The sequence below is a fragment of the Lissotriton vulgaris genome, chromosome 2_1, assembly GCF_964263255.1.
Source record: "Lissotriton vulgaris chromosome 2_1, aLisVul1.2, whole genome shotgun sequence".
Lineage (NCBI taxonomy): Eukaryota > Metazoa > Chordata > Amphibia > Caudata > Salamandridae > Lissotriton > Lissotriton vulgaris.
Window position 1 is genome coordinate 283,637,434 of NC_141687.1, and position 20,775 is coordinate 283,658,208.

Genomic DNA, 20,775 nt, shown 5'->3' on the forward strand with positions numbered 1-20,775 from the left:
CAACCCGACCATTGAAGTCCGCCAGGAATGCCAACCAAATGCGCATGTCCTGGCGAATCTCGGCCGAGAGCCTCGTGCGGTGATGCCCCTCTTTAAGACCGACCATGGCTTGTGCAATCGAACGGGAAAAGGGGCGGGCCATTGGCATCACTCTAAGGGCAAAATTCAACTGTCCCACAGTCTGCTGTAATTGATGCAAGTTCACCTTAGTTTCTCTAATACATGCTTCAAGGGAAGCCCTGAATTTCCGCACTTTTTCTTCTGGCAAGCGGAAGCAACCTTCTTCGGAATTGAGCTCTATTCCAAGAAACTCGAGCGAAGTTGAGGGCCCCACAGTCTTACCTGGTGCCAATGGCACACCAAACTGTCTCATCAAATCACAAAATTCATCTAGAGCCTGTGCACATTCTGTGTCCCCGGCTGCCCCCAAAAACAGAAAATCGTCCAGATAATGCATGACATGCTGAAACCCCGTAATCCTTGTGAATGCCCATTGCAGAAAACAACTGAATTTTTCAAAATAAGCACATGATATGGAACAGCCCATTGGCATACATTTATCCATGTAATAGCGCCCCTGAAACATAAAGCCCAGGAGACGCTGATCGTCCGGGTGTACCGGGAGCAACCGGAAAGCGGACTCGATGTCGGACTTGGCCATCAGCGCTCCGGGCCCCAGGCGATTCAACATGGCAACTGCATCATCGAAGGATGCGTACCTCACCGAACAAAGCCCTGGGTCTATTGCATCATTAACTGACAAATCCCTCGGGGCTGACAAATTATGTATCAGTCTGAACTCACCCCGGTCCTTCTTGGGGACCACTCCCAAAGGTGAACAAATGAAATTAGGAACTGGTGGCGTGTTGAATGGTCCTGCCACCCGACCCCGGGCTACCTCTTTCCCAATCTTTGCTTGCACCACTGCCGTATTATGTAGGACCGAGAGTTGGTTCTTACACTGTGCTTTCCCCTGAAAATTCCCCACCGGGATGCGGAAACCGTAAGAAAACCCATCTCGCAGCACCCCAGCGGAGACATGATCAGGGTATTCGCTGAGCCAAGGAATCATTGCCATGGTATCAACCGGTGTAGGTAAAGCCGCCCCTTGGACTATGTCAGACCTGTTTGGCGCTTCCCCTACTGCCGTTATCACCCGTTTTGGCTCTGCACATGGTCTCGGGATGCGAAGACTGTCCACACCCCCCACATTCATGTCTAAACTTGCATGACCCGTGGGGCCTCGTACACTTTCCCCTGTTAAAGTTCCAGCATACCCCTTTTTTACCTGTATTGCCGTTCGGCTTTGGGTGATGCTCGTTACTTGCTCCTGTCCGAAAGGGCGCCCCGGATGGTTGGCGGGAAAGTTCACCCCCGCCCCCCCCCCACCAGTGGCGCCTTCAACATGCCTGATTGTTCCATCTTTTGCCAAGAAATGGAGTCATAACAATCCCACGTCATAGATGCATCGAACTCTTTGGCTTTACGAAAAATATTATCATAACAAAACCACTCGTTGCCGCTATATGTCTGCGAATATTCCATAATACGTGACTGGTACACAGGTAACTCGGTCAATAAATCGGGTCTCCGTTCCCCCATAATTGAAGTAAATATGCTAAAAGCCCTACCCCAGTTACCTATCGTCTCATCGACTCTAAAGGCGGCCATTTTAGCGCGCCAAACACTCGGATGCATGAGTTCCTTCTGAACTTTCACATGCTTGATCTCATAATGGTCGGTTAGTAAGGAGAACATGTTTACGTATTTCTCAGCCCATATCCGTTCTTTGACCTCCATCGGGATATGCTGAGCCAATCTCTCCCTCCTCGAGGGTACCGACCCCTTCCCCGCAATCGGCATTAGCTGCTTACCTGAGCTAGAAGATGTAACCGCCGTTGCTGCCGAACTCGTGCCCGCTGTGAGTTGCTCTACTGGGGCATGCGGGGAAATAAACGGACAAGTAGGTTTCGCGGCCTCTCGAGACTGCCGCAACTGCCTCATTAATTGCTTGGCTTCCTCAGCCGTGTCCCCCGGGGCCGCGGGACGCCCGCTGCTATTACCCAGCCATGCCGCCAACTGGGCGGCCAATTCCGGGGGCATGTCCCCTTCGTCCACTGGGGTAACCACAACGGGGATCTGCTGACCCTCGGCAGGAGCCGGCGCGGGAATCTCCGCCGGTCTAGGAGGGCTCATCGGGGGAGCCTCCGGAACTGGGACCTCGTCCTCGCTTAACCCGTTCCTGGCCCTCTTCCTTCTGCCGGCCGGGGCCTCCGTCGGGTTGGGTCTTTTTGGCCTTCCCGCACCGTCCCTGGCCGCCATTTTCCTTTTCATCTCTGCCATGTCCTTCACCAACATCCGGATCATCTGGTCGGTGCTGACCTTCTTCGCGACTCTCTTGCCCGGCATGATTTGCAGCGCTAGAAGAGAAAAGAGAGAAATTACAAATTTCAAAAATGGCTCTTCGTTCCGTCTCGAGCTCACGTGCAGCGAGGAGGTGCAGCTTCAGAGCACAGGAAGAAGAGGATGCTTTCTTGGCTTGTGGCTCCTTTTATTCTTCTTGGGGCGGGCGTGAACCCGCCCCCTTCCGCCTCCCTGGGCGTGGCGGATGGCTTCGGTGTCTAGGACAACCCACTCTTGGGCGGGAAAAAACGCGCCCCGGCTACGCCGCTTCGGGCATACCAGCCGAGACGCGCCTCCCGCCCAAAATGGCTTCCCGGGGGGATCGGGGTACTCCACCATACGTTCGGGGGGACCGATTGGTCGCCCCTTTCCATTAAACATCTTCTGGCTCTCCGTGTCGGAGCTCTCTCCATTTCGTCCCCGTCATACCCCCCTCTTACTACCCCCTTGTTATTGCCTTTCTTTGTAATGCGATCCAAACACATTATGCTTAGTTTCATTTGCAACATGCACTGGCGAGCCATGGGCATGCTGCACCTCCCGATTTATGTAACTGCTGCTTTCAAGCTTGTGAACAGAAGCTGCTCGTTGCAAGTTAAATGATAATTCAACCCCCCATACACACACAAACCCACACACAACTGCCCCCAGACACACACAAACCCCCACACAACCGCCCCCACACACACACACAACCCCCCACACACACATCCCCACTCACACAACTCCACACACAACCCCACACACACAACTCCAAACACACACAACCCCCCACACAGACACACCCCACCCCCAAAGACCCCCCCCCCACACACACACCACACACAGAACCCCACACAACCCCACACACACACAACCCCACACACACAACCCCACACACACACAACCCCACACACACACAACCCCACACACACACACACACAACCCCCCACACACACAACCCCACACACACACACACCCACACACACACACACCCACACACACCCCCCACATCCCCCAAACACACACCCCACACAACCACACACACACACACACACACACACACCCACACACACAACCCCCCACGCACACAACCCCACACACACACAACCCCCACACACACAGCCCCTTCACACACACAGCCCCTTCACACACACAGCCCCTTCACACACAACCCCCCACACACACACACACAACCCCACACACACACCCAGTACAAACACACAACTCCACACACACAACCCCACACACAAACACAACCCCACACACACACACCCCACGCCCCCACACCTCCACACCCCCCCACACACACACCACACACACAACCCCACACACACACAACTTCACACACACACACACAACCACCCACTAACACCCCCACACACTCTATCTATCTATCTATCTATCGCACTCACTTAATCTATTGCCTTCACTATATCTATCTATCGCCCTCACTCTATCAATTTATCTATCTATATATTGCCCTCACTCTATCTATCTATCGCCCTAACTCTATCTATCTATCTATCTATCTATCTATCTATCTATCTATCTATCTATCTATCTATCGGTCTATCTATCGGTCTATCTATCTATCTATCTATCACCCTCACTATCTATCTATCTATCGCCCTCACTCTATCTCTCTATCTATCTATAGCCCTCACTCTATCTATCGCCCTCACTCTGTCTATCTATCACACTCACTCTATCGCCATTATTCTATCTATCTATCTATCTGTCTATCTATCTATCTATCGCCCTCACTCTATCTGTCTATCTATCTATCTATTGCCCCCACTCTCACTCTATCTATCTATCTATCTATCTATCTATCTATCTATCGCCCTCCCTCACTCTATCTATCGCCCTCCCTCACTCTATCTATCGTCCTCCCTCACTCTATCTATCGCCCTCCCTCTATCTATCTATCGCCCTCCCTCTATCTATCGCCCTCCCTCTATCTATCGCCCTCCCTCTATCTATCGCCCTCCCTCTATCTATCTATCGCTCTCACTCTATCACATCACCACAGCATCACTCAGCACTACCACAACATCACTATGCGCTACCACAGTATAACTGAACGCTACAGCATCACTCGTCGCCACCACAACATCACTCAGCGCCACCACAGCATCAATCTGTGCAACCATTCAACAACAACTGGTTCAAATATATTCTCTCAATGTTTCAAGCTTTATTACAAATGTCACAAAAAGATGTTCATATTTCACTTCTGTTCTTGGATTTTCGTCACAATAAAATACACTGAACATTATCTTCACAAAAGTCATTTACAAAAGTTTAAGCTATTGCCATTATAAATTACAATAACTTTCATTTAAGTATTAATTATTTAAAAAAAATAAAAGCCATTGTTATTTGTAATATCAAAACATCTAAGTCACGTAAATACAACACATATTGCAGTACAAATGCAATAGGTGTCGTATTTGCGAAAGTTAAAACTATTGGCATTGTCAATGACAAAGCTATTAATTTAGCTATTTTCAAAACCAACACATTAATAAAAAAATTGTCATTTACAATACCAATAGCTCAAACTTTCCTAATGCGAGACCTATTGCATTGCAAATGCTTGTTTAATGTTATTTTCTAACTATAGCAACCCTGTAAACTTTGTTTTTTTTTCAGTGAATTTCTAAGTTTATTTTAGTTTGATTTCCTAACTGTAACTGTAACCTTTGAAAGGGGGTACGTGAGTGCCTGCATGGGTCAGTAAATGGGCGGCTGAGTGGCTGGAGGGGTCTGTGAGTGGGTGTGTGAGTGTTTTTGTGGGTGTATCAGTGGATGTGAGAGTGTCTGTGTGGGTGCGTCAGTAGCTGTGTGAGTGACTGGGCCAGAAAGGAACCTCACCTGTACCTTTATCCAAAAAGAGTCCAGAGTTTTGCACAAAACATCTAGCCAGCTGGAGTACTTTCTACTGGTTAATTAGTAAGTGCTACCTCTTTTGGTAATAACTAGTGCATATTCTACACTACAGCTGCATAATGGATCATGAGCAAATATCTCCAGTTACCTTGTGTGTGTGTAATTTCTGCAGTGGGCTTGTTCCTTAAGCATCTTAATCCTCAAATCTGTGATAACATGAATCTTCTTCTATAGAAGAGGATGAGACTACAAAGAGGGGAATCTCCATCAAACAAGGGTTCGTTCTCCTAACTATATAACATAAGTGCTTCTTTGTTGGTGGAGATCTCCTCAAAATTCCTCTGCATAAAGCACGCATCACCATTGGAGGCCTTTTGAAAAGCTGTTCATCAACATGGGAAAAGGCAGAAAGACCTTTGCATACTACTAAGGAATACAGGGAGGGCTAAATGGGCAGACAATGCAGATGACTTCGGGTATTTGCATACTCGGGGTAATTAGAAGGAGAACCATGTACTCTGCTCTCAAGGCAAGAAAAAAATCACTTGACAGAGTCACTACAGATCTGTTTGCACTCCAATAGATCAACAATGCATTCCCTTTACTAAGGATTTCAGTTTGTTTTACTACATGGAATACAAGAGAAACACACTTACTTTGCCTTCGCCAAGACCAAGAAGTTAGGACCATTTGTGCCTTACAGAAGTGGAGCTTCCACTGGGGCACCTGCTTTTTTTATATTTGTAAGTGCTTCCCATTGAGGTTTAATTTCTGTGAAATGAGCATCAGGGCCATAACGGAACCTCACTTTTTCCAAGAAGAGTCCACAGTTTTGCCGAAAATGTGTACTCTACTGGATTACTTTTTTCTGGTTAATTAGTAAGTGTTACCTAGTTGGTGAATATTTTACACTACAGCTGTATAAAGAACCCAAAGGTAATGTCTCTAGTGACCTTGTGTGCATGTAATTTCGGCAATGGGATTGTTCCTTGAGTGTCTTCATCCACAAGTTTGTGCTAACATGAATCCTCGTCAAGAGAAGATACAGGTGTACTTTCATTTTATGCTATAAAGGGGGAGGGCAGCACGAGGCCCCCCTACCTGAGCTAGGGGATCCCACCCCTTGAGGCCCAGCCTCTTGATGCTGGGTGCCCATGATCCCAACCAGGGCACCCAGTCTGCAGGATTGGGAACCACAGGGGAGCCTCGATGTCCCTACAGTCCATGACAGCTACCCGCCTCCAGTGCGGGTCGGCATTGCTCCTGCATGCAGTAGGCAACTAAAAATGCTCATCTTCATGCATTTTCCTGCCTGCTTTCTTGCCTCCGTTTGGAGCCTTTTTGGTTGTTGGGCTCATTTTGAAATGGGAAAGTGCACTGGGGAGTTGTGCATTGCCTCACGTGAGTGGATTACACCGATTTGTAAATGAAGGACCACCCCTCGGAATATGCCAAAGGTCCATCAGTATATTTCGTACTGCAATTATATTTCCATAGCATAAGGTGCTGCAACCAACTTTCTAAAATACTTAAGTGCCTAGTCCTAAAACAAAATGCTAGATTTCAGGCCACAAACATTATGTAAAATGGGTCTTTGATGGGATGGAAAAATCCCATGCATGCATTGCTGCTTCGAGTTCCCCATAATGAGTTCTGAAGATTTTTTAATTTATGGGCCTCATCACAGTTGAATATCGTGTGTGCACTGAGGGTTTCCAGTGAAAAGGAATGCAACTCAGAATGTTGTCCTGTGGTCTGGAGAGGTACAACATCAAGTATACCATCTTTTACCAAATGTGACTGCCATCAGCTCACTGGAATCTAGATGACTGATGGTATTGGTAGCAATAAATCATAGTGGCAAGACTTTTATCTGTTACTTGCTAGGGAGAGTTGCCTACTCACTTCCAACTGATCCCTCTGGCCCATCCATGTGGAACATTGATAACTAGTCTGTATGAGTTTGTATACTTTCTGTCTACAGTAGACCATGCCTGGAGATTGTATGCAGCACCTGGGAATCGATTTTGATTATCTTCACAAGAGTTGAACCTCACATGAATGGCAGGGCTTCTACTCAACACTTCTGGGGAACTTTGAAATGGACCAGGCTTGACAGTGTGGAGAATAGGAGACAGGGGGTCCCTCGGTATTGTAGGAAAAACCCTTGCCCCTCTTCCTTCTTTCACCAACGTATTACCTGCATTAGATTCAGTGATGATTAAGTGGGGAAGCCTCTTCCTCTTTTGTGACTTTGTTTCGGGTCACCCGAACATGAGACTCTCATCTCCATCCCACCATCCTGTTAACATTGCAAGATAAATACTATGACTGGACCAGTCTGGGAGTAATATGCAAAAGGCAGCCACTGACAGAAACTGATCCAGCAGGTGGACTTGAGAAAAATTGAATCATTGCATCGAAACTGAGTATAACTATGGAACAGAAACTACCAGAAGTGTGCTACAATATCTGTGCCAGAAACCTTGGTCCCACTGCAGTGGTGATTGAGAAACACTTTTGTACCCCAGGGTTGGTGTATTGAACACCAATACCTCTTCCCTAGGTTTGGCCCAAAACATGAGCTGTTCTGCAGCCATCTAGGAGGACCTAACCGGGGCTGCCTCGATGGGATGAACTGGCCTACCGTTTTAAAAGTGTGCTGGGTGTGTCCTTGCGCAAGGAAGTGTTGTGTAGTTCCTATAAAACCTATACAGGCTCTGCGCGTCGGGACAGCATACACTGCAGGTTTGGAGTCAGACTGATTCTGAACACCCCCACCGGGCATGTTGGGCTTTTGTACCAGCTAGCTCACAGTGCCACTAGAATTTCCTCTTACCAAGGAGAGAATAGTTCTTGGCAAAAATTGAACATGGCAACCCTGATCCCTCAGGACCATGGAAACAATATACCACTTTTCGCTTAGTCACTCGTGCTTACTTAGTCTTTCTTAGAGAGGTACACAGAATAAACAGCCTGGGTGTTTTCAATAAATATTTATTGAACAGTTGGTATTCTGGTGTAAAATAGATGAGCTGCAACAACCATTAGAGTTTAGCAGATATATAGGATTAGAAACACTATGAAAGTAAACGGATGGTAAAGCTCTACCAACTTTCAGTATTCAAGAATATATACAAGTATATAAAATACATGCTAATAAAAAGATGCATACCCCTACTGATGGAGCAAGGTGGCAAAAACAAAATTTTGTGTACCCCTTTTAAAATCAATGTTCCATAACGTTAACATTTACTAATGGTGTGTTGTGGTGAAATAATCAACAATAGTATAAGACGCACACAAAATGTACACGTGGGTAAACTAATTTTGCTTGTATGAAGCAATATAATTAACTAATTTGTATTGTTATTGTGATGTGAACTAATGCACAGCTTAAATATAAATAAACGCAACATGAATGTGCTTATTGTACACGTTGTTGTGCCAGAAAGTCGTCGGATATGTAAGTATGAAACGCATTTATGTGGCTTACTTGCTAGGTAATAACTAATGGGGAAACATTAGTACGGTGGGAGGTAAACAGAAGGGCTTTAGTTCCATATTTAACATAAATATGTGTTTGTTTCTATGATAGTTCCAAAAGTGGCCTCTGAGGCCTAGTGAAAACATGACAGCTCTGGTAAACAGCGAGCAAATGCTGGATTGCGCATGCGCGCCCAAAGCCTACAAGTGAGAGTGAACTGCCTGTGCTCGGACGGGAAGTTCAAGGCTACTGTGCCCTGGAAGTCAGTATGATTGCCAAAACATGGACATTAGAGTGTTCTGAACGTGAGAAAGAGAAGTGAAGTTGCAATTCAAGGATATGACTAGGCCAGAGACTGTTTAAAACAATGCTTCTTTAGTAATTTGCTGATTCACCGTGAACATGATGCTGTAATGATGAGGAAATGCTCATCTACCCCAAATTTGTCCCATCAGAACCCGAGTTGGCGATGTTAGATACTTTTTAGATAGATTAAGTTAGGAAATTAATGTATAAAAAACCCTGATTTTGCTTAGAGGTAGTCGCTCCTTTCGATTTCATCTCGAAGTGCTGTTGGATTGCAGATCGATTCCTGGATGTAAGATTCTTTGATTTATTTCTTGTTTTCTTTGCAGGACTGAAGGATAAGATGAGGGAGTTAGTTAGGGATGTTAGGAGAGAATGAATTTGGAACTATCTGTTCTTTGCTAAACTTTTACTTAAATCTGAAATGAATGTCTATTTTCCGAGCTCTAAAATAAAATGATCATTCTGAAATAAAGTTTACGATTTTTACTGAATAAAGAATTAATTAATGCCTAAATGTCAGACATACTAAAAGTTTGCTTTAAATAAAGATTAGGAAATTGGAAAATTAAAAGCTGGTCTTGTAATTTTTCCTACGCCTGATTTTCTTTCTAGCAGATCCATTGCCACTATGGTGGTGTGTCTGAATAAAATTCATGTTTGTTAAAACCATGGTAAATCGTTTAAAACTATAAGGTGTAAATAATAACTAGTTAAATAGGTTTAGACACTCCGCCAATGTTACAGCATTACTCCTTTATGTTTCACCAAACCCTGAAGTTGAATTGAATGAATAAGAAAAAGTGTGCAGTGTTATGGGCCCCACTGGTGAATAAATGTGAGTTTGGATATTTCAGGGCAGTGGTGATGCTGACTTAGAAATTATTTTTGGAGTGACGCTGTAGCACTACGATGGATGCCTCCCTAACTAAATAACCCTAAGTGTACCTAGCATATGTGTAGGTGTTAAGCCAAGAATCCTTCTAGGATAAAGTCAACCCCATTACCTGAAGTGAGAGACTGTGGGACCCCGTCCTGGTCTCCAGTTGGACACCCCGTGAGGGATGTTAGACCACTGCGAGCTGGAGTATCTGAAGTCAGGAATCACAGCGTCTCTGGTCAGTGTGTTGGCTGGGAAGTCTTTGTCTCCTCTTAGCAAGATGTGATGTGTATATACCCATAGGTCTCCCCAGGGGTCCTACCTCGCTGTAATACTGTGTCGGATTTAGGATGACGTTGGGAATGAACTTTGTACATAGATATTATACATGAGATGTTAGTCCTGCTGCGCTTCCAAGAATCCTCATGCATAATGTATGAGATTTAAAACTAGGAAAACCAGTGTTCTGGATGCAGTGCCATATCTAGGTGAAAGGTCAGTCCCTGTAAATTGTTATAAGTGGAATGTAGGGAAGAATATAGGTGAAGGGTTATGAAGGTACCAGGGCCTATATCAGGGTACCTATATGGAATATAACAGAAGATGCTGCCAAGCAGGCGGGGACTGCAATGAGCGGCAGCAGCGTAAACAGAAGAAGCTGACCATGACTCAGGGTAAGGCCTGGCATCACCAAGTCATAGGTGGAGGCCTGAAACTCGAGGATGCCCCCATCATGCGCACAAGCTGAAACACCCATGACTGCAGGGAACCTATGACGATTGCAGACATACCTCACAGGATTTCCCAAATAGGGCCTGAGGGTCAGGTGTGAAAAGGGGTCTGTCTACTTGATGTTCAATGTTGGGCTCAATTGCAGAATAAAGCCCGGGGACACCAGTAGTAAAGGACTCTGATTGTTATAATATAAGTCCAGTAATCCCTGTGTGCTCTTCAACTCCCCAAAAGAGTTCCCAAACATACCTATGCACTTTATCTGCCCTTGACTTGACTCATCGTGGGTGTTCATGTTATGTACCATATTGCTTTTTGCACGATATGTTATGTATACGTGATTGTACATGCATTTATTTATTTGTTTGTATAACTAACAGTGCTTAATGTAAAGCGCTCTGATATCCGCAAGGGATCTTGTTCGCGCTCTAAAAAAACCTTCAAAATAAATAAATAAATAAACAATATAGAGATGTTTCCCCTTACTTACAGCACTGCTCATTCAACCCTTTAGCTGGAAGATTTGATCAAAGCACCCCTGCAACACAATGTCCTCAATGATCCAATGTTTCAGTGATTTCAAACAACTGTTGCGAATAATGCAGCAGACTGCAAGCTGCGCTAATTTAAAGTTCCTTTCTCACAAAAAATAGACATGACTGAAAGATGCCCGATAGGTGACGCCGTGTGCTTAAACAAGCATTTACATTTTCAACAAGAAAAGCAATCTTAAAATAGATACTTACTTTTTGCAGTCAGTAAAAAGCCCTCTTTGGTCACTTCTCAGGAGCTTATGAACCCAGATGAATCGGCGCAGCCCCTTCGGGAGTAGCTTTCCACCCAGCCTCTCGCAGACTGCTGGCAGGTGTTCCGGGTGTGACGATAGGATAGCGCACACCGACTCTCCCAGCACTTCACTCCCTGGACAGTTTACAGGAGGGGCCTTTGGTTCAGACGCAGAACTGAGGTGTTTGTCTGCAATAAACAGTGCGAGAGATATTCAGTACTTAACAGCCCAGGAGATGTAGATGTGCTACACTACAGCCCCTACCGATACCAGACACATTGACTCATTGTCAGCAAGAAGCCCATCTATACAATCAACATGGATTTACTGAAGGCTCAATGCTTAATTTGTATAAAACAAAAGAAAACGAACAAGGTTAATGTCACACAGCTTTTCTTAGGAGCCCGCTGCAGGAGATGCTGAGTGCTAGGGTTACCAAAAGCCATGGTTGCCTAATCTTGGTTTCACCTCATGTCTCTTTCTATTACTGTCCCTCTCTTGATGTCTCTTTACCTTATTCTTGCAGGTTCTTTAGGTTTGACGTAAATCCCATTTGTGGCAAACCTATTGTACTATATACATATTCTAAGAGGCTTTGGTTTCTGCTTTTCACCCTTGGGCTTCTTAGGCTCAGGAATCTTCAGCCACTTACTTGAGACATTGTCAATCACAGGTTGAATCAGTACACAGAAATATTTTAGTTCCACCTTCTTTCTATTGGCTGTTTGGGCATATTCTTTGTCCTCCATTGGAATATGATAGCCTTTTTGAAACCTGAAAGTGTGCTATGTAATCAGACTTGAAATCTTTTTTCAACTGTTGCACTGATGCATGCTTTTTTATTGTTTTTGTCAGTGCTTGAGTGCTAGTGATTCAGAAAAGGGGGTGGTGATGAACAGAGTGTCTGAATTAAGCAGACCACTCTTACCCAGTCCAAAGATCAGGGCTTGATCCATCACCGTTATTTATCTCACTGCACCATCCCAGCTCAGAACCTGGCTATATGCAAATCAGTCTGTCCCTGGCCCAGTGCATCATGGGAACAGGGCAGACTAAACTACCAAGCCAATTCTTCACCAGAAAGGAGACAAGCTACCGGGGACCGGTTTCTGGCATTCCAGCCGTCTTCGGCCCGGCTTGCTTGAATCCTGATGGTGCAGTGAGAAAGGGACTCATGTCTGAGTATACCCTGCCACACCTATAGTGGCCAAAAACGATTCAGAAAAGGGGGTGGTGATGAACAGAGTGTCTGAATTAAGCAGACCACTCTTACCCAGCCCAAAGACCAGGGCTTGATCCATCACCGTTATTTATCTCACTGCACCATCCCAGCTCAGAACCTGGCTATATGCAAATCAGTCTGTCTCCCTTTTCTGAATCATTTTGTCCACCATAAGCGTGGAAGGGTATACTCAGATGTGAGTCCCTTGCTCATTGCACCATCAGGATTCAAGCAAGCCGGGCAGACGACGGCTGAAATGCCAGAAACCGGTCCCCGGAAGCTTGTTTCCTTCCCAGTATAAGAATTGGCTTGGTAGTTTGGTTTGCCCTGTTCCCATCATGCACTGGGACAGGAACAGACTAATTTGCATGTAGCCAGGTTCTGAGCTGGGATGGTGCAGTGAGCTAAAAAACGGTGATGGATCAAGCCCTGATCTTTGGACTGGGTAAGAGTGGTCTGCTTAATTCAGACACTCTGTTCATCACCACCCCCTTTTCTGAATCATTTTGTCCACCATAAGCGTGGAAGGGTATACTCAGATGTGAGTCCCTGTCTCATTGCACCATCAGGATTCAAGCAAGCCGGGCCGACGACGGCTGAAATGCCAGAAACCGGTCCCCGGAAGCTTGTTTCCTTCCCAGTATAAGAATTGGCTTGGTAGTTTGGTTTGCCCTGTTCCCATCATGCACTGGGACAGGAACAGACTAATTTGCATGTAGCCAGGTTCTGAGCTGGGATGGTGCAGTGAGCTAAAAAACGGTGATGGATCAAGCCCTGATCTTTGGACTGGGTAAGAGTGGTCTGCTTAATTCAGACACTCTGTTCATCACCACCCCCTTTTCTGAATCCTTTTGTCCACCATCAGCGTGGAAGGGTATACTCAGATGTGAGTCCCTTGCTCATTGCACCATCAGGATTCAAGCAATCCGGGCCGACGACGGCTGAAATTCCAGAAACCGGTCCCCGGAAGCTTGTTTCCTTCCCAGTATAAGAATTGGCTTGGTAGTTTGGTTTGCCCTGTTCCCATCATGCACTGGGACAGGAACAGACTAATTTGCATGTAGCCAGGTTCTGAGCTGGGATGGTGCAGTAAGCTAAAAAACGGTGATGGATCAAGCCCTGATCTTTGGACTGGGTAAGAGTGGTCTGCTTAATTCAGACACTCTGTTCATCACCACCCCCTTTTCTGAATGAGTGCTAGTGACACACTGATTGGCTTTGCCAATGCTTTTTTCATCCCTGTTTTCTCCCTTTGTCATTATTTCCTTTTCCGCCTTTCTGTGCTTCACCCTGAGTCAACGTGGGATGATGACAAATAAGACAAATAAGTCTGATCAACAAACTCGAGTGCTTGTGCCCACCACCTATAACCACCTACAGAAATTAAGCACTGTCAGAAATCAGATCACTCAAAATACTGTCTTTCACCCCACACACGCTGCCACATCTCACAGACTAGCTCCCTCTACACTTCGTCGCCTGGAAATTGGTTCATCAAAAGGTGAAGGGTAGAGGAAGTGAGTTCACACACTCTTTGACCCTCAACATCTTAGGTTTGGCCCCTACTCTCTGATGACATTATAGGGTTAAGGGGAGGGAATAGAAACTATTTCAAGTTCATGATGCAGCTTTTTTTTAGATACCTGAAAAGTTGAATTTCCATGTTGCTATTTTATTGATGCCAGGGCTAGAATTGGCAAGCCGAGGGTAGCAGCTGCTAATCCTATCTAACACTACATGAGATTCAAGCCCACCTGCAGACTAACACGTCCCGCCTGGAAATCAAAATGACTCCAGTAAAAAAATGTGGACACTAGCGCCATACCGTAGAAGCCCGTGAATAGAATGAGGCGGTCGAGGCTTCCTTAGTTGAGTCTTGGCAGCCATTTCAGCTAATCAGCCGACGCTCCAGCCTGCATCCCACTGGGAAAATACCAGCGTGGCCGAAGGGCCAGCCCAGCCCAGCGAATCAACTTCAATCTCACTCTTCCTGTAGCCCACCACTTTCTCCTGATCACATTTCTACACCTAACTATAACATAATAACGTGGATGGCTGTGTCATTTTGACTCCTGGCACCCATGCGCTAGACCATGGGTACTCACAAACTTTTTCTCGGGGGCCAAAATTGCAGTCTAGCTTGTGGCCGAGGGCCGCACAGATGGACCTGAGCGATGGTGTCGGTGGGAGGGGAGGGGTCAGTGGGGGCAGGGTAAAAAAAAAATCACCCCCTTTTCAAAACATTACTAGTCATTCAAAATGTGCTATATGTATGTATGTATGTACCCCGAATAAATACTGTCAATATTTATATTTTTTTACTGGGATCTGTGAGTTTCTGACCATAGTTTTCCATCTTTGTCTTGTTTTGAAAAGTGTTGACGTACCATGTTTGTGGGTCCCAGGGCCGTGAATCTTGTAGCACTTGTAAGCACTCCCAATGATAGCCCTGGGTTTCATTTTTGGCTACCCTCCGTGCTGAAAATGCAGCAGTGACACACACCACCACCACATGCTCTCGTGAGTGGAGTCAAGTCTGGGGAGTGCTGGGCCCTACACTCAATTACTCTGCGCCTAGGATCCGCTGTGATCCTATGCATTAATTCTGACCCTGCGTTCTAACTCGGACCCTACAATATGACTGTTTCATTCTTGCCATATTCCTCTACTTTACCCCCTCATCCTGCCTCTACCCACCACTTTGGCCTTAATAATTCACTTTTTTTTCTGACCCGTCCCACAGCTTGGCGTTCTGTCTCAACTTTACTCTTCTCCTATTGTTTTACCCTCACTGTACACCACTCATTATACCTCTCCCTTTACCCATGGTTCTTTCCTTATCTCATAAATGCCTCTCACACTCACTGCCCCTACCCCTCTTTCTATTACTAGAATCTCAATCTGCTCCCAGTACCTCTCTGCTTTCTCTCTCTGACCCAACAACCTCATTATTCCACCTCTCTTCACTCTGCTTATACTCATTTCCTGGCCCTTCTATTTCACTATGCTCATAGCCTTTCGTTTTGCACCTACTCTGGCCCCAACGTCTTAACCTGCATTCACTCTCTCCACACCTTGACTTTTTAACGCTGCTCCTGCTCTCCTTCCATCACACTCTACCCCTATCTGGTCACACCTCTTTGGTGCCACACTTGTCTATTTTATTCATCATTATTTCTCTCACTCTCCTCATACCCTATCAAACTGCCTGGCCTCTCATTGTGCCCTAACAACTCATCCTAGGCCTAACCTCTCATTGCACGCTAACTCACCACTCTAAGTCTGCCCTCTTGTTGTGCCCTACTGCGTCACTCAGCACCTACACACTCATTGTGCCTGTACACCTTCGCTCTACTGAATGTTTACTCTACTGAACAGCCAGTCCCTTTGTCCTTCCTGCAGTTCTGCCTTACACCTTCACTTCACAGCTTCCCTTCACTCGGCTGCTAACTCATAGTTTTTGGTTCCATTATTGTCGTACCCCTCACTATTTCCTTGCCCATGTCCCTGACTTGGCACTCACCTTTCATATATCTCTCTCAATATAGTCCTTACGTGTAGAGCAGCCCACTCTTCCTGTCCTTACTCTGCTCCTGCCCCATCACCCTCTTTATAACCTGCAATACCCTTACTCTGCGCTCATGTCACGTTGCTCCTACTCCCTCGCTCTCTTCTCTTAACCCTTAACCTTTCCATATCTCCTCATTGCGCTTATTGTTATGCTTTTATGCTTTCTGCCGGTCCCTCTGCTTTTCTTTCTCTGCCCCTTCCCCTTACCGCTACCGGTTCATCCTGCCTCTGCCCTCTATGTTCACACTGAGCCCTTGTCCCCTCAGCTCTGACTCTACCTAATGTGTTCCAAAACCAATAACTATTTGCTGTTCAATTTGGCAGCATGAAAGACCTGATGCTACATCAGTTCCACGACTCAGACAGGTAGTGTTGGATGACTGAAAAGTAATACACTTTCTAAAGCAATGCAAAAAGCATGCTGAATTGGCTGTAAAGAATGTTAGAAATATTGTCCGCAACACAGGCACATACATTTTTCACTCGCATTCACACAATTTCATAAAGTAGGGAAGCTGGGATTTATCTAAAATTATCCTACTGGGCTGCTTCCGATGCATATAACTTTGTGTTTAAACTGTATCTCCCCCAATTCCACCTGTAAACCAAAGCTGAACTGTTGTGAAACGAGAGCCTGTAGTATCCCAAATGCCTAAAGTGAAGTCATGCCTGAAAACAAAAGGGTATGCGCAGCCCATGGATTCACGTGAGGGCATTGCTGGATCGTGATTTTATTTATTCTGTTTACACTTCGTGCCTGCTCTGACACCAAGAGGAAAGAAAGTCCGGGCTCCGCCAAAACCCTAACCAGGGGCCTTAAAAACATAAATGTAACTACAGAGACAGCGATGTTTTACCAGCACCAATTGAAAGATTAAAGAGGCCACACTGTGAGCAGCACGTACAGGCAGCACAGCCTCAATGGCAGAGTGAGCAGGTGACGCCTGAGGGGCGAATGAGGGTGGGGGGTACGGGTGAGCATGCTGGTTGTCCACGCATGCCCTTTTCATACTTTTACCGGCAGTGCGTCCCCGAGGAATTACAGCAGACCGAAATGGGGCCGATTTCGTGTCTGCTGATTTCCACGGGGGCCGCATGGAATGGCCTAGCGGGCCGCAATTGGCCCGCGGGCCGTACTTTGAGTACCGCCGCGCTAGACTCAAACCTCCCTCTGTCTGTCGACCTGTGGTCTGACTCCTCTCTGAGCACTTATTAAATTAACTTTAAACCCGTCTCCTCTAAATCGCGAGTTCCACCGTCACCTCTGCCTCCGAATGTGCAGTAACTGAATACCATCAATTTGAACATACTAGCCAAGCTGGGCCCGATATACAACAATGAAAATAAAGAGCAAATGACAACATGCCAAAACTTATGTCTGTGCATGTATGTCAAACTTAGTTTTCAGGACATACACACAAAATACCTTTTCCTTAATATATGAAGCCATGAACTTCCTATGAAATCTTCCTATGTTTGTGCACACAACTTATATTTGATCTTACATATGTTTACATTTCCAGACATACTTGTCTGCTTTGGAGATCTGTGTACAGAAATGTCTGTTTAAAGAAAAATCCAAGTAGAAATATGCTTTTTATAAAACACGCTGGGCCACAGGGGCACATGTGTAATCTGTACCTGTTGACATTTATCCCCTGGAAAGTCTAAGTACGTTTTCTGCGCTTGAAAAATCTGCTGCAGAAAAATATGACGCGGCAAAAAATACACTACAGAAAGTTGTTTCTACTTTTTACCTCAATTACGCTCACCTACGCTAATTCATCAACATCTACCAGCACTCAAGTAAGTAAATAAATACAAGTGTGTGGTTATAGTTAGATCAGAATTTCCAAAGAAAGAGCATTTTATGTATCGCTAATAACTTCCTAAATCTGCATGGAACTTTCTAAAAAAAAAATCATCCACCTTGGCTCTTTTATTGGAAGTTGCACACCAATCTGTCAAGCGGAGGTCAGATAAAAGGGGATCCCAAAATATTGATTTTCGATGTTAATTCCCGTAGGAAACTTTGCACCCTGATTCAGGAAAAATGGCTGAATTATATTACTCCACATCTGGCAGAAAGTTAGAACTTCACTCGGAAACTTGTTTTTGTGATTTGGTGTAATAGGGTAGGAATCAAGGAGGTGCTTGGGATGGACTTGAAGGGTATCTGATGCAACACAAAAAAGTGAGCAAACCCAAAGCTTCTGCTGACAACAGACAATACACCAGTGGATATCTGTACATGTGCTCATGTTAAACAGCTGTAATAAGAGTGCTGTAGCCAGATTTGATGTGGCAAGGATATTTATAAAGTGTGGAAGTAGATTTGTTGAATATTTTTATGCACTGCAGATTTTTGAATAATTTAGGATGTAGGCCATTCCCATTTAGAAGTAGTGTAGATCACATTGGGGTTGTGATCATGATCCTAAAGCATAATCCACTCTGCTCATCTCAGGAATGTTATTGTATTTTGCTAAAGGATGGAGGGTTGTCCATTGAGTGTGGCAGAAGGTGCCTTTTTAAGTCTCATTAAAGTCTGTACAGGAATTGTCGTTGTTAGGTGGTTAAATAAATGTAAAAAGAGAGTAGCATTCACCAAATGTGGGTGACTTGGCATATATTTTATGTGTACAGCATGTGGTCAAAGGTTATGTCCATTATCACATGATTGGTGACAGAAAATATTCAACAGGTGTAATGTGTTGAATTGATTCCACAAACACTATAGGACATTGTCACAGTAGCTGGATGATGTCATCAGTGATGTCATTAATGATGTAATGCCATTTAACGAGCCACGTAAGGTCATAAGCAGTCCATGGCAGGTAGCTCAGTAAACTATAACTTGTGAATTTAATTGTTTTTTAGTTTTTTAAACGTTAGTCTTTTATCACATTTCAACACCCAACTATAACATAATAATGTGGATGGATTTCTCACTTTGTAGCTCGCCATGTATGGCACTGTGCTAATCCCATGCTTAAAACTGTGCTAGAAAAACAGACATTTGAGGTGAGCAGACTTGGAATGACGGTGAGTTGTAGATTTTATAGATTCATTGTGACATTTGATTTTTTGATTTCTTGAAGTATGAGCAATGAATTGTTATAGGTTTCAGATGTAATACATGTCATCATTATGAGATGTAACTCTTCACTTTGCACAAAGAGTATTTATTTCGAAGGGTGGTGGGTTTGTTACCTTGACAAAGGTTCAAGGGAGCCGAAACGCATTGGACTTGCTTGCACAATAAAGAATAATGACGGTATACCCTGGAGTGCCCATCTTTGATTGTCCAAGTTGGTGACATATATATGTAAATATATATATACACCAATACTGTAGTCCTTTTCTCCCAAAAACAGCATGCCGTGGACAAGAAATGTTGCAAAGGGGTATTTTTTTAAAGCTTGACAAACACCTTACCCGTTTCAGAGCTTGCACCTCGTGATCAAGGAGCTTCGCCATCCCGTCGCGGACAGCTGTCATCAGAGGCTCGGGTAAGGCGACTGCGCTTTGCTGTGGGATGTAAATATATATATATACATACCACCGAAGTGCTCCAATAAATGAGCCACAGACCCTGCGGGGTGGGTCTGTGTAGCGGGACCGGAGCCACCCGCAAATACATCCACCGAATGCTTTCCTTACTTCCAGAAAAGCACACCGACCTCTGATGGGGGTTGAGGAAATGCTTTATTTTCTTTTGTGAGAAGATGAACAGGTAAAGAACACCCAACGTGTTTCTCCTCCTGCGAGGCTTGATCACGGGTGGAAAAGTCTCTGCATATGGCTGCCTGCGTGAATTACACTGCATTTAAGCCTTCTCCCAGAGTTCAACTGCACACAGATGAGTTCCTTTTTTTTCAAAGTAAACAGCAGCGTGGTGAACTTTATTAATACTCACATTCACACAGTTGCTGCTTTGATGTTTAAAATGAAAACAGTGTGCAGATGAAAGTTCGTTTTTAAACCTGTTAAAGTACAACTGTTCTCCTCGCATTTCATTTTCAACACAACCTTCCATCCGCCAGTGGAAAAATCCCTCCCGCTCCCCTTGCCTTTTCACCTGCCATTTTCATATAGATCAATGTCTGGTTTTTAGGTTTCGACCTGGCGAGGGCACACAGTGCCCCGCCCAGATCGAAAACTTTTGTCAAGAGTATGGATGTTCGGACCGCCTCTGTTTCCCATTGGCTAGCACCATAAATGGACGCTAGCCATTGGGAGACAGAGGCTGTCAATCACGCTTTCCCGTGAAAACGTGATTCGGGGGCGTTTCTGTGTCTTTTTTTGAGTACCACCCTCTCCTCTTCCCATTGGCTGGAATTTTACCTTCCAGCCAATGGGAAGGGGAGAGCGCGAAAAACACGCCCCCGAATCTGCCGGCCGGGACACCCCCGTGACGTCATTCCCGGGCCGCGCTGTGATTGGCTGCCGGCCCGGGACCTGACTTGTTAAACTTGCATCAAACAATCACGTCTAATTTCAATCATCCCATT

General features: G+C 45.2%; 1 protein-coding gene across 1 annotated transcript in view; it reads right to left on the bottom strand.

Annotated features, from left to right (window-relative positions):
• LOC147729973 (uncharacterized) overlaps positions 1–20,775 on the bottom strand; it is a 1,004,770-nt gene that overhangs the window by 787,986 nt on the left and 196,009 nt on the right. The window contains exon 7 of the mRNA XM_086954938.1: positions 11,429–11,657. Within this exon, the coding sequence (XP_086811064.1) occupies positions 11,429–11,657 (229 nt within the window). The remainder of the gene's footprint in view (positions 1–11,428; positions 11,658–20,775) is intronic.